The sequence below is a fragment of the Megalops cyprinoides genome, chromosome 21 (assembly GCF_013368585.1).
Source record: "Megalops cyprinoides isolate fMegCyp1 chromosome 21, fMegCyp1.pri, whole genome shotgun sequence".
Lineage (NCBI taxonomy): Eukaryota > Metazoa > Chordata > Actinopteri > Elopiformes > Megalopidae > Megalops > Megalops cyprinoides.
In genome coordinates, this window is record NC_050603.1 from 3,929,497 (window position 1) to 3,947,688 (window position 18,192).

The 18,192-nt window shown below is 47.1% G+C and overlaps 1 protein-coding gene across 1 annotated transcript; it reads right to left on the reverse strand.

Moving 5' to 3' along the window:
* Positions 1 to 1,372: 1,372 nt before the first annotated feature.
* On the reverse strand, positions 1,373 to 17,720 carry LOC118769085 (CREB-regulated transcription coactivator 1-like). Its single transcript, XM_036516096.1, has 16 exons — positions 17,533 to 17,720; positions 13,253 to 13,354; positions 12,684 to 12,797; positions 12,038 to 12,099; positions 9,695 to 9,763; positions 9,194 to 9,291; positions 8,721 to 8,747; positions 7,938 to 8,017; positions 7,378 to 7,427; positions 7,025 to 7,257; positions 4,482 to 4,939; positions 3,641 to 3,982; positions 3,056 to 3,334; positions 2,876 to 2,962; positions 2,136 to 2,364; positions 1,373 to 1,728 (listed from the first exon to the last, which is right to left on the reverse strand). The coding sequence occupies exons 1-16, from the start codon at positions 17,710 to 17,712 to the stop codon at positions 1,532 to 1,534; spliced, it is 2,607 nt and encodes an 868-aa protein (XP_036371989.1). The 5' UTR covers positions 17,713 to 17,720; the 3' UTR covers positions 1,373 to 1,531.
* Positions 17,721 to 18,192: the final 472 nt, after the last annotated feature.

Consider the following 18,192-nt stretch of genomic DNA (forward strand, 5'->3'; position numbering starts at 1 on the left):
CCTCAGCCCTGGTGCTTCACAGCCTCAGAGCCCAGCCAGGTGTCTGCTGCATGGAGCAACCCCACACACCAGTACACCCCTCTGGTCAGGACGCCAGTCTGTCATAGGGACATTTCCCATAATCCATCACTGTTAAAGCCCCACTCCAAGCAGAGAGACAGTGGATCCCGCTTTTAAAGTTACTGTTAGGACACTAATGGGGCCTAAGCCAGGGGTCAGGGCGAATGCCCCAAGCAATTAGGACATTGCACCGGTACAAGCTTTTTAAACATCTTATTGCATGTTTTGTTAGCATTTATTATACAATCGTCAGAAGCCCCACACTATTTCATAACCGTTGTTCTCCTTTGCATTAGAAACCATCTTTCCCTTGTTTCATCAAATTATGAAATCCAAAATATAAAGACGATATTCCTCCTGAAAGTGCCACTTTCACATAAGCAATTTAAAGTTGTGCATTTATTGCAGAACAAGTATAATTCTACACATTGGGAGATTTACTGAAAAATATGCAGCAATTGCATATATGAAAGTGGTGAGAATCATTTCCATTTTTAATAACTGGAGTAAGTTTTGAAATATTTTAAAATAACACTCCTTATATTTTGGATTTATACTTCAACTTGTACTTGTATTTAACACTTTACCATACGACACTGTGAAGAGTGGTTGGATGCATGGCTTTATGGGGGACTATACGTCTTTAAGGAGAGGGCGTTACACTCTCACATGGGGAGTACACACTTCCTTTATGAGCTCACAGTCAGGGTCTCTGATGGCTTGGAAATAGGTTTGATCAATCAGTCATTTCCATCACCCAAACATAAGCGATCAACAACAATCACAGAGCTTCCTGTCTCATAACTTCTGACCAACAGAACAGAACCTGGGGGTGCGTTTGGCTAATCAGTGTGGCTGGTACAGGCCTGAGGGTTCGGTGGCTGACCAATCACAAAGTGACTGATGACAACCTCACAGTGCTGGGCAGGGGGGGATGCCCGTGGCAACCATCTCTGATTGGCCAGTAGGAGCAGGTCTGCCAGCCAAGGGCCCCGCAGCACTTGGTCACCCTCCGACACTGAATGGAACCATTCAAAATGGAGCGCAAATCCAAGAGTTGGGAGGGGTCGACCTTGATCTTCCCAGAAGCTGTTTTATTCCAAGCCTCCTCAGAAGCATGTTTCCTATTTCCTGTTCGTTACATCATTGGAGGAGTCTCTGCTGCTAGGCTGGGTGTGAGGACAGGGGGTGGAAACCAAGCCCAGGGTAACAAAGTCTGGGTCCCATCCATGGATATGCGCGCCCGTTTGGCAAGCCCAAAGCGCCGAGCCTGTCATAATGTTAGCAAAAGCATGGAAGAAGGGTTGGGGGGGGGGGGGGGGGGGGCGCTCTTCCCATCTCTTCCCTGCTGCGGACTCCGTGACGGCCAAGCCACGCCCCCCGGCCCCGCACTCGCCTTTGATCTGAAGTCAACTCCTCCCCCTGTCTGCCGCCCACGCCCCGACCCTTGGCCACTCCGTCCCTCGTCCCATCAGAGGCGGTCGGAGCGGAAGGAGTCCTCCACGGCCGGGTCGGGCAGCATGAGGTCTCCCTCCGCCAGCATGCTGAGCCCCTCCAGAGCCAGCGGGTCCATCTGCAGCGGGTCATCCAGCCCGAAGGCGTCCATCTCAAAGCCCGGCACCCCGGACAGCGCGCTGGTGATCTCCTTGGACAGGCCAGATGAGTCCCCTGAACGGGAGAGACAAGGGGGGGGGGGGTGTAAATGAGGGCTCCAAGCTCACCTCACGGATTTGTATCGGGGAGCATATGAAGGAGAGCCTTCACCTGAATCTGAATGTTTGTTAATTGTTAGTTTGTGTTAATCATTACAATGTTAAATGTTAAAGGGCCCTTTGTCTTCAGTTCAATTCAAACCTACCAACAGCAGTTCATATTTCGTCAATTGCATCAAATCCTGTTAACTGGTTGCCCGTTGTTAATATAATGATGTGCATGTAAAGGCAGCCATTGGTTAATTTCCCACACCTGCCTAATCAGAGGCACATTAAATACAGGTGTGTGGCTACTGTTAGGGACCTTAGTGAGAAGCGTTGGCCAGCTTCCTCACAGGGCACATTCGCACGCACTGAGCTCACCTGTCAGGATGATGTTGGGCAGGTTGTGGCAGCTCCCTCCGCTGAACCCCTGGCTCTGATTCTGGTTCTGCTTGTTGAGGAACTGCGTGTCCCCCGAACCCTGGGTTCCCTGGGACGCCCCATCACCAGAGCGGGGCCCCCCATTCCCTGTTCCGACTGCAGGCTCGCACCCGGAGCCGTGGTTAAAGGTCTGACCTCCTGGCCGAGTGTCCTTGCTGAACTGTCCCAGCTATGGGAGGGGGTGGGGGGTGGGGGGGTGATGGGCAGAAGGACATCCAAATAAACAAGAGGGACAAAGGGCCCATACAAACAAAGAATGACAAGCACACACAATGACATCATCAAATTATCACATCGAATTATCAAACACAATATCAAATTAAATAATACATTAGCATATTAGAGATACTACTCCAGAGTAGTACTAGAGTACTACTGTGACACTTAACTAATTTAATTCTCAGTGTTCCTGTTATCTTTATCTTTACAGAATTAATACATTCCTGTGGTTCACTGTTCACATATTAGCCTGTAGAAGCTCAGAAGCCAGTGCGTGTGAGAACAGTCTGGTAAAACACTCGCAACCTAATCTCTTTAGTAGGCAAATGGTAAAAGGCTCTTGTAATAAAGCCGAAGGATTGGTTGGTATGTTTTAACACTGGTCAGATGAAGGAAAGAGCTCAGAGTAGCACTTCAAGTGAGAACTTGGTTCCAGTGACATCATCGGCTGCGGGCTTCACCTGCTGCAGGAGGGCCTGGCTCTGACTCGCAGAAAGCTGCATGCCCAGATAGGGGTCGTCCAAAAAGGAGCTCAGCATGGAGGTGTCCTAGGAGGGCCAGAGTGAGAGGGGACACGTGATGAGAGACTTTGGAGAAAGCAAGAACAGCGCGGTTCTGTGGGGAACTCACAAGGTACTCACAGCGAACAGGCCCAAGGCGCTGGCTGGTGTGTTGCCCACCTGTGCAGTCATGCTGGGGTGCTGGAGCTGGTCCGTGTGAGCCGGCACCCTCTGCTGGTGGTCTGTGGCGCCCTGCTGCATCTGTGTCGGGGGGAGGGGCTGTGCAACTGGCCTCTGCATGGGAGCGTTCTGCTGACTCTGGAGGAGCAGCTGCAGGCCCCGGGGCTCCATCTGCGAGCACTGTGAAGTCGGCTGCTGCTGCTGCTGCTGATGCTGCTGATGCTGCTGATACTGATGCTGTTGCTGCTGCTGCTGCTGCTGCTGATACTGATGCTGTTGCTGATGCTGTTGCCCTTGGTGATGCTGTTGCTGATGCTGTTGATGATGAAGCTGCTGTTGCTGATGCTGTTGCTGTTGGTGATGCTGTTGCTGCTGTTGATGTTGGAATTGCTGTTGTTGCTGATGCTGCTGGGGCTGTTGATGCTGTAGATACTGCTGTTGGTGTTGTTGCTGTGGATACTGTTGTTGCTGTGGACACTGTTGCTGCTGTGGATACTGCTGTTGCTGTGGGTGCTGTTGTTGCTGTAGAGGCGGTTGTTGCTGTGGATACTGTTGCTGCTGCGGATGCTGTTGTTGCTGTGGATACTGTTGTTGCTGTAGAGGTGGTTGTTGCTGTGGATACTGTTGCTGCTGTGAATGCGGTTGTTGATGTGGATGCTGTTGTTGCTGTGGAAGAGGTTGTTGTGCGTGCTGTTGCTGTTGGTTTTGATGCTGTGGGTGCTGGTGGTGTTCTGGCTGTTGCTGCTGTTGGTGATGATGTTGTTGTTGTTGGTGCTGGGTCTGCTGCAAGGGCTGATGGGATGCTGGAGGACCTGCCTGGAGCTGAGTGTAGGGATATGCTGGCAGCCGCTGGTCCAGGGACAGTTTACTGGTGTCCAGAGGAACCCCCTACAGCACAAACCCCAGTTACTAAACCCAGCAGCAACTGCTCAACACTTAAAAGATACACTCTGCAGATAAGATTCTTGTAGAATTTATGTATTAAAGTAAAATGTATTTATGGTGAAATGGAAGAGCATGACTTCATGGACCACACAACGGGTGGAGCTACTATATATCATCAATCACTGCCATGCATGAACCTGTCTCTGTCTTCAGCTAACCAGTCTGATTAGTTCAAATGAGTTTCACTGCTTAGACATGACAGGTCCACCCATTTTGGTGTAGGAGGCCCTATTATCCTGTTACGATTATTAAGGTATCAGTGAAATAAACCACACTGGGAAACTGTGTTAACCCAAAAATGTTTCGCATAATTCCTCTAAGCTCACATTTTTGCAGGAGGCAACCAAAGTAGAGTGAGTGCATGAGGAAAATCTGATCACACAAAGTTGTTGGGAAGAGGGTTTCTAAACTCCCAAAGTTTAAGGCACAGTGTCAGTCTCACCTGTGTTATAGAGGAGAGCGTAGGAGAGATGGTGGGTGAGAACTGTTTGGGGTGATGCCGCCGAGAATCTCCACCAATGGGTACTATCAGGGGGCTGAGCTGGGTTCGTTTCCGTGGCGATGTGGCGAGTGGTGACTGCACCTGACCCATTGGGGCGTAGGCCGAGGATGTGGAAGAGGAGCACGAGCCAGACCCACCCACTCCGCTGCTGAAACTGGGGTTGCTGGTCGCTGAGTGGAGGGAATGGCCGCTGAGGGAGGAGTTACTGAGGGAGGACTGCAGGGATTGGTTGCTGAGGGAGGACTGCAGTGAGGGGTTGCTAAGTGACGAGTGCAAGGAGGTGGAGCTCAAGGAGTTTGGGATGGAGTGGCTGCTGAGAGACGATTGGATGTTGGGGTTGCTTAGCGATGACTGGAGCAACGGGTTACTGTAAGTTCCCTGGTGAGACGCAGACAAGCCTGAACCAAAAAAAAAAAAGAAAAAAACAAAACATTACATCATCAGAAGGTCAAACTAAGGCCATTTGAGGAACAACACACTCACTGACAATCTGGTGCACTGGTCAGCGATGACCAATTTTAAACCAAGACAAACCACTTCCTTTACAGTTAAAAGTCTATTTCCTATAACCGACAATGCACATTTAACCAACATTAGCATTAGCGCATTCCAAAAATACCACACAGCTAATACTGATAGCACTGCAAATTGTCCAACTTTGTAAAATAAAACTCCCCTTAAATTACGCACCCAAGGTGAAACTCGGTTCTATTCCAGTGATGGAAACGCTGATGGAACCTCACAGACAAGCTGTCAGGCAGAAGACCTAGATCACCCTGCACTGCCACAAGTCCTGATTCAGCTTTTTCAACAGATAAAGAGCGCCCCGCCCGCCTTGCAGTTCCGCACTCGCCGACTTGATTTGACGGCTGGAAATTATTCAGGCTGATTGAAATGAGATGCTAATGTCTTGTGACCTCATTCGGAAGAGGAGGCGGTGCCGAGAAGTGAGAGATGCTATCTCAAGACTGCACGGCAACATCGTGGGTGGCCCGCGTGGAAGTGATGCGGGCAGGGCTTCCGGTTTCTACAGCAACAGTAACTTACAAGCACCTGACCTGACGGCAGTTTCAGTGCTGACCCGGCCAAACGCTATCGTTCTGGCACCAATGGGCTGTGTGTGGGTGGGTGGCTGCCTGTGAAGAGGCAAGAGGAGCCCCCAGGAACAGCTCGCTATTTCAGGCCCGCTGAGCCCCACACACATCCGTTATCGGGGGTTTCGGGGGCCTCCCCAAACACTTCCTGTGCGGCAGGCCACAGCACAAACCTCTGCACGGCAGCTTTCTTTCCGCTGCAGGCGTGAACACGTTCCTGTACAACGACACAAACCTCACGCCAAACTCAGCGCGTCTCTCTGAGAGCGTGAACACACACTGAACCACACAGCTTTTGAACACACACTGCACTATGTGGCCCTTGGACTCAAATGACCCTTAATCAACACCCTACACTCATTCAAATCCCTATTGGCTCTTAATCCACACTCTTCAATGCTTAATAAATCCCCATTGAGCCGTAATCAGCACACAAGCTCCACCAAGACTCCAAAAATACCTACAAACGAACCTAAACCAGAAGCTTGATGATCAAGTCTAAAGTGGCTTAAACACACTTATATAATCTTATATAAGCACCTTATATAATTGATTTGGCAGCAGAATAAGACCGGTGCTTAACAGTGCCATTTTCACTAGTGTTACTACGTGTTATAAAGAATCATGCTTACAATGTGAAGCGCGCTGGGGTATCAGCCAGTGAGAGATAAGGCAGCTTTTTACTCCTCAGTTCAACAGAGAGTAGTATTTTTGAATCTGGTGCCATGAACCCAGCTCTCTCCCCTAATGCATGTTAGAACCATATATGGCACCATGTGATGAGTAGCATAACACTGTCATGAGTGCTGAATGTTAAAACGTGTGCTGACCGGATCTGAATTAGTTTGTTAGGGCTAACTGGCATGGGCTGTTCCCAACTAGCAGACCTCTTTTTAAATAGGTTTCATAAACAGAGCACTGAAATAAAACAATGTGAACATGAGAGCACCCAGACATATTTGCACAAACACTTGCATATGTACACACACCTATCCACACCCACCCACCCACCCACTCACCCACTCACCCACTCACCCACACACCCACACACACACACACCCACTCACCCACTCACCCACTCACCCACACACCCACACACACACCCACCCACTCACCCACTCACCCACTCACCCACACACCCACACACACACACACCCACACACACACACACACACACACCCACTCACCCCCCCACACACCCACACACCCACACACCCACTCACACACACACACACACACCCACTCACCCACTCACCCACTCACCCACTCACCCACACACACAGACACACACACACACACACACACACACACACACACACACACACACACACACACACACACACACAGACACACAGACACACACACACACACACACACACACTCTGTCACCTGGTAGGTGGAAGGCGTTGCCGGCGGTGATGCCCAGCTGGGTGAGGGTGCTGGCCAGGTTACCCGTGCTGCTGCCCCCGCTGAGGGAGGGGGGGCCGGGCTCGTCCTGGTCCAGGGGGGTGGGCAGCGGGGAGGGGAAGTGGAGGGTGGTGAGGTCAGGGAGGGAGCCCCCCGCATTCAGGGCTGCCGGGATGTGGGGTACGCCGGACGGCTGGTCCGGGGAGGGCGAGATACTGCCACAGAGGAGAGGGAGAGAGGAGAGGGGGCACTGGTGAACGTTTCATCTGCGTATTTACTTTAGAAAAAAATTCGATCTTCAGGTAAGCAGGGCGTCGGTTGGAGGGTTTGCTTACTTGATACCCGGGACTTCACAGGACTTGGGTCGTGATGACAGCATTGGTAGCTGAGGGCAAGGAAACGTGGGTAAGACAACGATTTAGCTAATCTTCCATTGTACAGATAAAACAAAGTCTGAATAAAATATATCAATAATACTACTTTCTTATGATAACAGAGCCCATCCAAAATGCCATCCACTACCCCAAGAAATCAAGTCTGAGGAAATTCAAACACTACATTTTTGGGGATCGATTCCTAATCTGACTATGAAAGATCTGTGCAAATGATTGTGTCATGAACAGCATACGTGAATTACCCCTGTATGGCTAAATGAGTTGGAGTTTATCTCGATTTCTGTGGCTCGAAATAGCTGTTGTGCGACTACGCCCCATGGCCTGTGCCATTGCCCACAACCAATCACTCGAAACACTCAGTGTCATGGAGACAGCCAGTGGATACCGATCTTAGTCTTCGCTATATCTTGACTGGGGACTGAAGCCAGAGAGGCTGACGCAGTAGGAGGCAGTAATCACGGTGGCGTGAGCGCAGCGGCAGCGCCGATGGGTCTCTGTACCTTCTTGGCGTCCCACGGTTTCAGCAGCCTCCCCTCCTCTATCATGTTCTCCTCAATAGGTGGAACAGGATACGGGAACACTGCAGGGGAGGAGAAGGGGAAGGTTAGGGCCAGAGTTAGGATCAGGGACAGGGCCAGGGTCAGGGCCAGGGCCAGGGCCAGGGTCAGGGCCAGGGCCAGGGCCAGGGTCAGGGCCAGGGCCAGGGCCAGGGTCAGGGCCAGGGTCAGGGACAGGGTCAGGGACAGGGTCAGGGTCAGGGTCAGGGTCAGGGTCAGGGTCAGGGTCAGGGCCAGGGTCAAGATTTGGGTTAGGGTTAGGGACAGGGTTAGGATCAGGGACAGGGTCAGGGTAAGGGTAAGGGTCGGAATTTCGGTTAAGGCTGGGATTAGGGTTAGGACTAGACTTAGGTTAGCCACAATCATTACATCACCCTTCTCTTGTGAAAAAAAAATCTCTAACAGGGTGCCTGGTCCTACAGATAGAGGTGGCACTAACAGATCAAACTGCAGATACAGGTCTGAATGGATCTGAATGGACAACATAACCTTTCTCACAGTGTGCATGTGCGCATTTTCATGTGTGTGTGTGTACGCGCGTGTACAAGTGTATATGCATGTGTGTGTGGATGCCTATGCATATCTGTGTGCGTATGCATATGCATATCTGTGTGCGTACATGTGAGTGTATGCTTGTCTGTGTGTGTGTTGTTTTTGGTATTGACACAGTGACATGGTTGGCTTCCAGTCTGAATGTTGAAAGATGAAAATAAAAGTGAGACTCACTCTTGCGTACGACCCCCTCCGCCTGACCTACAGCACCACAAGAGAAGAGCACACACTCGTCAGAGCACAGCCGACAGGAAACCGTGCAGCACAGTGGTAAGGCCGTGTACCAAAAGGTTGCTGATTCAATTCCCCATTGGGTTACTGGAGCTGTACCCTCAGGCAGGGTACTTAATCCACAATTGCCTCAGTAATTATCCAGCTGTATAAATGGATAACATGTAAAAACTGTAACCTATATAAGTCACTCTGAATAAAAGTGTCTGCTAAATGACAATAATGAAACGTAATGTGATAAACATCATTCCCATGAAAGCAGCTGCCATGAAAGCCTTCACTTTGGGTTGGGAAGGAAAGCTTGGGTCAGAGCTTTGTCTGCTGCATTGTAGATGGATCTTTATGGAGTGAAGCCCCTGTAGTCTGGGGTCACTAGAGGTCACTAGAGGTCTTTTCCTTGGGAGGGGGGGGCTTACCGCTGTGTCTGCTCTGGGGGGTCAGGGTGTGGCCTGAGAGAGGATCCCTGGAGAGAGGGGTCATCACGCTGGTGTGCAGGGCCGAGTCCGAGTTTGTCCTGCGGACAGGAACCAAGAGAGAGAAGGAGGAGAAGGAGGAGGAGGAGGAGGGGGGGAGGGAGGGTCAGCCCAAAAAAAGTGACAGTCAGGCAGCATTTCACCTTTCACTCCAAAACCCTCCCTTCTTCCTCCCCTGCCCAGGCTCCCTCTAACCCACTTCAACTCCTCCTCATCCTCTCCTTCCCTCCACCCTTCCTTCCTCCAGCCCTTTGCAAAGAGCTCTTCATCAGGTCTCCGAACCACAGAGACACCATTCCACTGAGTTTCAAAAAGCATAAACCTTCATTCCTCCAGGTTCTGAAGTCAATTCCCAGAAATTTACCTGGATTCCACACCAAAATGAGAGGAAAGGTGAACAAAAGAGGCGGTGCTTTTCTTTGGGGAAGGGAAGGGAGTGTTCACCTGTTGAGAGCAGTGATGGGGAGAGGGGCAGACAGGGTTTTGTCCACAGGGAAGCTGCGGGACCAGTTCCTTGGTGATTGACAAGGAAAAAGGGGATATTAATGTCCACTAATACTCCAAAAAAAAAAAAAAAACACACAGAGAATGTGTGTGAAAAGGGCAGTCAGAGAGGAGAGGGCAGAGACAGGAAGCCTGACAGAAAACGGGAGTTGCACCAAGGCTGAAAACTGGCTGGAGGCGAAGGGGTCCGGCTGCCAGCCCTCACAAACTGACAGCTGACCATTTCCGAGTGCTAGACACTGCGAGGACCTCCGTCTCATCAAAGAAACAATAAACTGGGGCAGAAAGCAGTCGAATATCGAAAAAATGGCTTCTAGTGATCAGCTTTGAAGAATAATGCTCATTTCTAAAGTGCAAGATATTTTGAGATTTGTGATTCAAACCGCTACCGACAAATGTCACGATTTGAAATACTGTGTATGAGTGTCTGGGGCCCAGAGATGGCCCAGACTCTACAGCAAACAGCAGAGGCTCCTCCAGTGTCCTCCTTCTGCAGGCACTGTAGACAGTTACAGAAACCAGCGAAACTGAGCCCCCAAGCATGGTGTTGCTTTGCGGTTTTGCATCCGTTTCAATGTCTACACTGTCTCTACAGACAGCCAGCTGATGAGGCCCCTCTGGTTTTGTGTCTCAGCCATGGCGCAGTTACTGTACTTGGGGAAAAGAGTAAGTCTGGTCAAAATCTAATTTGATGTGGGGAATAATACCATTGACCAGCACTGCCAGGCACGGAAATGAGTATCAGTGAATCATATGATATTTCAAACAGGGTTTGAAGCTCGCCTTTGTGAATACTGATGAGAGTGAGTACACCTCTGGATTCTTCTTTAATTTTTTTTGTTCGTTCATTAACATTCATTTGATCACTGTTTCACATAATCAGTTAGTGATCTCACAGCTGAATATTTCAATGATCAAATATTGGATCTAAATAGTTTTGAAAGAATTTACTTTTAAAATAACATTTACCTACAACAAATACGATTGCCCCAGCTGTTGTGCAGTGTGTCCATAGCACAACTACGCAAAGCCAGTATTGCGGCAGGTCCCACACGAGGCCTATGACGGACTCCCACATCATTAGGGTAGAAATCTCCAGGCTAGGCGACAGAGCTCAAACCCACCCGGGTGACTGTGTGAGGTGAAAAAGTCACAGAGACAACAGGGGCGGCTGGCAGTGACATCATTAACTAAAATGGAATGTGACTTTTCTTTTGAATAAGTGTGGAGGACATGAAAGTCTCCTTTAAAAAGCCATCACTGAAATCCCCAAAGCCCAGCCGAAAGCCTATTTATATCCCGGCACTTCTGCAAATAAAGACAATGGCATATCCAAAACTCAAAGGGCCTGCGTTAATTCAGTCATACTCAAAGGTTCCCAACTGCCGGGAGAACTCAGTGGTTACGAGATTTCCATCAGCAGACCATTTTCCCAGGGAGAGTCTCTGATCGCTTAGAAACTATCCAAGTGGTGGACACACTTTTCCCGAAACTACAGTACACAGTTTCTTCAGAGAAATAATCTCTCCTCAGACCACATACAGGTCCCTCCAACACTCCAACTTGTCAACTGTCACTGCCAACTCTTCAAGGTTCTGACGGGTTAAATATATGATTGACAGGCAGTTAAGACAGTCGTGGAGCACAACCAACACCTTTGAATCAATCTCCACATAGGAACATAAGTATCTGTTGCATGTTATACAACATCAAATTCCAGATTTTGACTAGAATTCTGCTCTAAGAGAAATGGAGGGGAGAGGGCTGTGAAGGTAATTCTGTTCACAGAAGAAAACTGAAAAAAAAAAAAAAAACGTTTTCACAGTCACAAAAGCTCAGCTTCTCCCTGTTTGATCACTCCCATTTTCTTCAGTGGAAGCAGAAGGAGGACTGAATTCATGATATTGGTGAATGTGAAGGGGGAAAAAAGTGACAGAAGTGGAGAAAGTAGAAAAAGGAAAAAAGTGTGTGTTTTATCCCAGAGGTCAGAGAGAAAAAGAACTCAAGTGGGAAGATGCCCAGAGAAAGAGAGACAGAGGGAGGACAAACAAGCCCTCTCTTCCCCCAAGAAAAAGCCACAGAAAAGCAAACCCAATTACCGGAAAAGTGACTGAGCAATGTCAGTGCAAGGCCAAGAAAGAGGCAGGCCGAAGAATAATAACAGCAGCCTGTTAGTCATATTAGTATGCCACCGAAAAGACCAGAGTTAGGGGGGAAAACACAGCAACTTTGAAGACGGGCACTTGACAAGACACCCATGTACACAGGGGTCCTGAATATTACCTCCTCCAGCTGGGGTCTGGGGGCGGAGACAAGTACGCTGAGTTGTACGGTGAGCTGTCAGTCTGAGCCGAATGGTCAAGGAAACGATGTGTCTGTGAACTTCAACTGGCAAGTGTCATATACCACGCTACCAGCAGTAGCTTTCAATTTAAACTGCTAACCATTAAAGACTCAACCCTAATTACATTACATTACATTGCATTACATGCATTTAGCAGACGCTCCTATCCAGAGCGACTTCCATCACAATAGAACACAAGCGTGTCCCATTCAATTTAAATGAGAAACAGTGTCAGACCAGGCTAACAACACTCATACATACCTCTGCAAGAAACATTGCAAATAACAAGAAGGGCAGGGCATGAGCTAACTACGGTTGCTAAGGCCGAAGGACAGACCTCCATTTCTTTAATCTTACCTTCTCTTTCATCTAAACCATTAATGGCTCAACACCTCAGTCACCGGATTTCATCTGGCTGAATTGTGCTGTATTCTGTGAGCACTGGTTTGGTAGAAGACATATGTCTGCAGGGCAACTTGCAGCGTAGCCCTGACCATCTGAAACACACAGTGGGCGCAGAGTCCTCCGAGCCAGAAGGGGGTGGTAGTCACTGATAAAGCACCATTGGTGCCGCTGAAAGGATACTTGTCTTCTGTACGGACGGACTGGGGAGGTAAATCTCCTGTCTCTGTGGACACGCTCCACAAGGCCGTGGTGCCGCGTGGAACGACTGGACTCCAGAGTGGTGTGGAAATGGCCCTGAGAGAGACAGAAACAATTGTAGGGGTGACTTGTGTTTGCATCCACTTGCAAGAACACAACCCTACAATGTGAAGCAAGGGCAACACCTTCTATAAAGATGAAGCTGCAAGAAGATCATGCAGACCCAGTGATATTCAGAGGCACAGGTACAAGATTTAGCCTACTTCAAAACCAAAAAAGGTCCATTAGATGGACTAAACAGGCCCTTGGTTATAAGCACGTTTTCGAAAAGCAGCTTGAATGTTTCCAGACGTAATACAACAGATAATAATTAAAACGATGAATGCTTCAAGGGAGTTAAAGAATCAAAAGATGCATTTGTCTGATTCTGCAACAACCATTCTCACCCACCATTACTGATTAAATAAATCAAATCAATCATCTGACACATGAAATTATTTAAGTTACTGACTAAATGCATAGCACCTAAATTCTGCGTCTCCATATCTCACCTGAAGGTCAGATGTGTTCCTCCCAATCTGGTTGACATTGGGCAGGGACCCTCCAAAATACTGGCCCTGGCTTCTAGCCAGACGCACTTTCTGGGCCTGGAGCTGCAAGAAAGGGAGTTGAAGGCTAGCAGATGAACCAAAAGAAGTCCCTTATGCTGATCAACAAGCTTTCCTCATTTCATTAAAACACATCCCTGATTCCTGATCAAAACAAATCCCTGAGTTTGGTGAAGTGGTAAGGAGCAGGGTTTGTAACCCAAAGGTTGCCAGTCTGATGCCCAAGTGGGTCAAAGCTGTACCCTCGGGCAAGGTACTTACCTTGAATTGCCTGAGTAAATATCCAAGCATATAAATGGATAATATGTGAAAACTGTGAGCAGTGTGTCTCTGGATAAGAGTGTCTCCTCAGCAAATGCCATGTAATGAGTGGGATGGCAACCCAATCAAAAGCTAAGATAGCAAGCCTCAATAAAAACATCAGGCAATGTTCAGACCATGAGTCACTTTTATATACGCCATTTCAGAGCAAGTGTCCAGAGCAGCTGCTTGGCACATATACACCTGGTGACCAGAAGGTTGTTAGTTCAAATCCTGGGAGTGACATACTGCTGCATCACCGAGAGACGTCCCTAACCTAGAACTTATCAATAGCCTGTTTACCCCTTGCAGTTATGCAGTGCGGCTACAGAGTGACATAATGAAGCAACGTCAGTTTTTCCACTCCTAGAAAACCACAGCCTGCCCTGTTTTGAACGCCCCTATTCATTTCCCTCCGTCATGTCCACTCGCGTCAGTGCGTGAGAGCTCGATTTTTGATCTCCACTTAAGCACCTCCGCCCACCCCCTCCGGCTCTTTTTTTTTTTTTTTTTTTTTTTTTTTTTTTTTTTTTTTTTCTGGTGAAGGATTTATTTATTTATTTATTTTTCAAAAGTGAAAGAGAAAAATAGGACCAGCAGGACTATTTACAAACAAACAAAAATGCTTTGGAGCAAATAAACAAAATGACTAATAAAGCAGAATAACCAATTTGCAGCTTTTCTTTTTTTTTTTTTTTTTTTTTTTTTTTTTTTTTTTTTTTTTATTTTTTTATTTTTTTATTTTTTTTTTTTTTTTTTTTTTTTTTTTTTTTTTTTTTTTTTTTTTTTTTTTACAAAGAAATGATTTTGTTTTTACTAGCATTTGACAAAGCTATGAACAGGTTATTCAGAAAAAAGGAAAGACTATTAAAGGTTTTCCACAATCTACATCTGTACCAATCAGAAACTGCTATGGTTATATTTCTTTTTTTTTTTTTTTTTTTTTTTTTTTTTTCTTTTATTAAAGGAGAAGGGGAGAAGAAGGAAGAAGGGGGAGAGAGAGGAAGAAAAAGAGAAAAAAAAAAAAAAAAAAAAGGGGGGGGGGTCAATTTGTTGGAAAGTTCAGAGCTACAAGGATGGGTTCCCAGGTGTTACTGAATAATTTGGTCTGTTTATTGTTTTTAGCTGTGATTCGTTCCATTGAGAGGTAGTCTGTTAACAGATTAAGCCATTGTGATATTGAAAGTTTGTGCCTGTATTTCCAGTTTAGGAGTATTGTTTTTTTGGCTATTGTTAAGGTGACAAGTATGATCTTGTGGTATTTGTGAATATGACTGATGGGTGTGAGATCTCCTAGAAGGCAAAGGGACGGGGACAGTGGAATGCTGTGACCCAGAAATTTGGAGAGTTCAAATATTATGGCTTGCCAGAAATTTTTGGTTGGTGTGCATTGCCAGAAAGAGTGATAATAACAATCTATTGTGTTGAGGGTGCATTGTGGACAGATATCTGTATTGGTGAAGCCCATGAGGCGCATTCTACGGGTGGTGATGTGTGTTCTGTGCATGACCTTATACCCCCTCCGGCTCTTAACCCCACCGAGCCTGTTCCACCCTCAGCTCCCAAAGGAGGAGGAGGCCCAATAAAATTAACAGACAGAACAGGCACTGTTCCAGGCCTGTAAGTACTTCTGTGCATCCTCTTAATGGGTTTTTTTTGTTAGCCATCTAATGGTAACACAAAGGTACTGGCATTGTTTAGGAAGAGCTTCAGGTTCTGAATGAGTGAAGGACACGATTGCTTCTAGGGCTGCAATCACTGGGAGAGGGAGTGTGCGTGCGTGTGCGTGTGTGTGTGTGTGAAGACCAGGTCTTACACAGCGGCAAACAGTGTGACTAAAGCAAGGAGTCCTCCCCCAATATCTTCCTCCACATTCCGCCTTTGTCTGCCCTACTGTCCTGCTTCATGGAAAGTGATCCCAAAACCATGCCACTGGCTCCAAAGCTCAGCTTCTATGTTGCTTGTAAAAAAAAAAAAAAAAGGGTCAAGGTTTTCTTGAAAGACCGCCTGTTTTCGTTACTGTACACTCCCTGATATTTCCAAAATTTGTGTTTACTTGCTCATGGTCAGTGTAGCATAGTGGTTAAGAAGCAGGGCTCCAAACTGAAGAGTTGCCAGCTCAATTCCCCGTTGGGGCACTGCTGCTGTACCCTTGGGCAAGGTATTTAACCAACAATTTCCTCAGTAAATATCCAGCTATATAAATGGATAACATTGTAAAAAAAAGAAACTAATTGATGTAAGTCGGTCTGGATAAGAGCATCTGCTAAATGTCAATAACATAATGTAATGACTGTTTTTGATCCAGTTATATAGGGGCTGACAAGTCGTCCTATAGCAGTAAGGATGTCATATATGCAGAGGCAAAACTTGTGCTTCATGTACCCCAAAACGTGTGGAGCACCCTTGTGCTGTCAATCACACTTGGCTATCTAAAGCAACCGTTACAATATGAATGCTTCAAATCTGAGACTTAATAATTTTACCTGGGGCCTCATTCTCATTCTCCAAGCTATCATATCAACCAGAAATCCATGTTTTTTCAACTTTTCTTTATTCTGCTGTACTTTGTACAATGTTGCAACGTTTTTGCAATTTATGATGGGAACATACACATATATTGATTAACAACGTACAAATTAATTAATGTACATCCCTGTGATTTTTACTAAGCTTATGTTACATCAAACCACGAAAAAAATTCGATTGCAGTGAGCGTTACTTCCTGACACTGACATTTACGCTGAAACATCTTACATTACATAAGACTATTAATATAGCGTAATAAAATGTAACTACTGCTGTGAGCATACGTTTTGACTCTGGGTGTTTTGTTGTTTTTAATCTGCTTGTCGGTAGTATCGCGCCGTGTGGTTTCTCAAGAACTGCGCTACAAAATCATAAAAAAAATAATTGATGTCCTTCCCAACCGCGCAAAAGTGCAGGGCTCGTAATCGAAAGGTTGCTGGTTCGATCCCCCGCCGGGACGCTGCTGCTTCACCCTAGGACAAAGTAGGCTACTTAATACAAAACTGCCTCAGTAAATACCCAGCTGTATGAATGGATAAAACTGAAGTCGGTCTGGATAAGAGCGTCTGCTAAATGACAATAAGGTGATGTAATGTAATATAACGTGCTGAAACGTTACAGCTAACACTAGGTAAGCTCTGGCGTGCGTCTTGCCAACAGCGGATTGATGCATCTCCAAACGCCAGCTAGCTAGCTGTCTGGCATATATCTGCCTCATATATGGATTCATGTGAGCTGATTTGAACGCTTTACTTACGAAACGCAAATACGGTTCAGGACCAGTCGCTGTCATTTTTATCTTGCTAAGCTGCTAGCCATCCATCACACAACTATGCCGCTAATTCGAGCTACTAACGTTAGCTACTGTGGCTAGTTAGCTAGCTAAATTCAACGCATGTCGCAGAGGAAGAGTGTGAAACATACTTGTTAAATCGACAAGCTGGCTCGAAATAACTACATGGCCTTATCAAGGAAGAATATCAAACTAATTTCCATAAGATACAGATGACTCTATCCACTGGTAAGCCGTGATACGTGACTAGCCGAGTTACACTTACAGTTTTGATCAATCATACAGTTAACGTTGCAGTTGACAGGCACGACGGTGAGGGCATCCTTCAAAAATATTTCCTTGGTGAAACACAGCACAAGCGCGCCGCCTTGCCCCGCTGTCATGACCAGTTAGCTTCCCCGATAGCTAATTAGCTAGCATGCAAAGACCCAAAGAGCATGTCTCCTCCGTATCGGAGGCACAGCCCACCTCATTTCTGTCGCCTGTTGCCAAGCACCCAAGTTTTTCCTCTCGATTGCTAACCCACAGGCCTGTCTTTCCCCGGCGATCTGTTTCCTAACTAACTAGCTTGCTAGCTTTGCCTCCCTCGTCCTCGACTTACCCGAGTTGAGGTGATGTCCATCATAACCTCCTGAAACGCTGCCGTCTCCTCTGCCTGTCGCTGAGTGTGCAAAGCTATCTTCTCGCTGAACTTTCGGGGGTTACAGGTCCCCGAACCGCCGCCCGAACCGGGTCCGGGTCCACAACCGCCCGCACCCGCACCCGTACCCGCCGCAGACATCTTAACTTGCAAATGAAATGATCTGACTCAGAAGGAGGAGGGAGGGCAAGCGGTGAACGAGGGGGATATTCGCATTCTGGACATCTGCCCATAAGGCATTGTGGGATATGTAGTCCTCCTACAGGCCACAATGACTGAATCAGCCGTGGCCCAACCTATCACTTAAACTACAGACCCCAGTATCACAAAACACACTCGCTCTAAAGGCAGGAAAACAACGCAATGGCGTATGGGATATGTAGTTTATTTATATTAGCATTGACGCACACCGAACTTGTTGACACCACTTTGCCTCAAGGGGAAGTTCTCAAGATGTGGTGCGCCTCGCCTCAACTGTGAATATTGCATTGTATTTCAGATGCAATTCTTGAAAATAATAATAAAACATGAATAAATAATTAATGTTATCAATTATATGATCAAAGAATAAAGATCAGTTTTTATTTTAGGGGAATAAAATAAATATTTTATTGTACATTT

Bases quoted from the DNA above. Each gene is read 5' to 3' on its own strand.
- LOC118769085 (XM_036516096.1), bottom strand. From the start codon at position 17,712: ATGTCTGCGGCGGGTACGGGTGCGGGTGCGGGCGGTTGTGGACCCGGA. The intron at 8,018-8,720 runs GTGAGTCTCACT...CCTCCCCTGCAG, and splicing joins GGAGGGGGTCGTACGCAAGA to TGTTCCCGTATCCTGTTCCA. The intron at 7,258-7,377 runs GTAAGCAAACCC...CCTCTGTGGCAG, and splicing joins TGTGAAGTCCCGGGTATCAA to TATCTCGCCCTCCCCGGACC.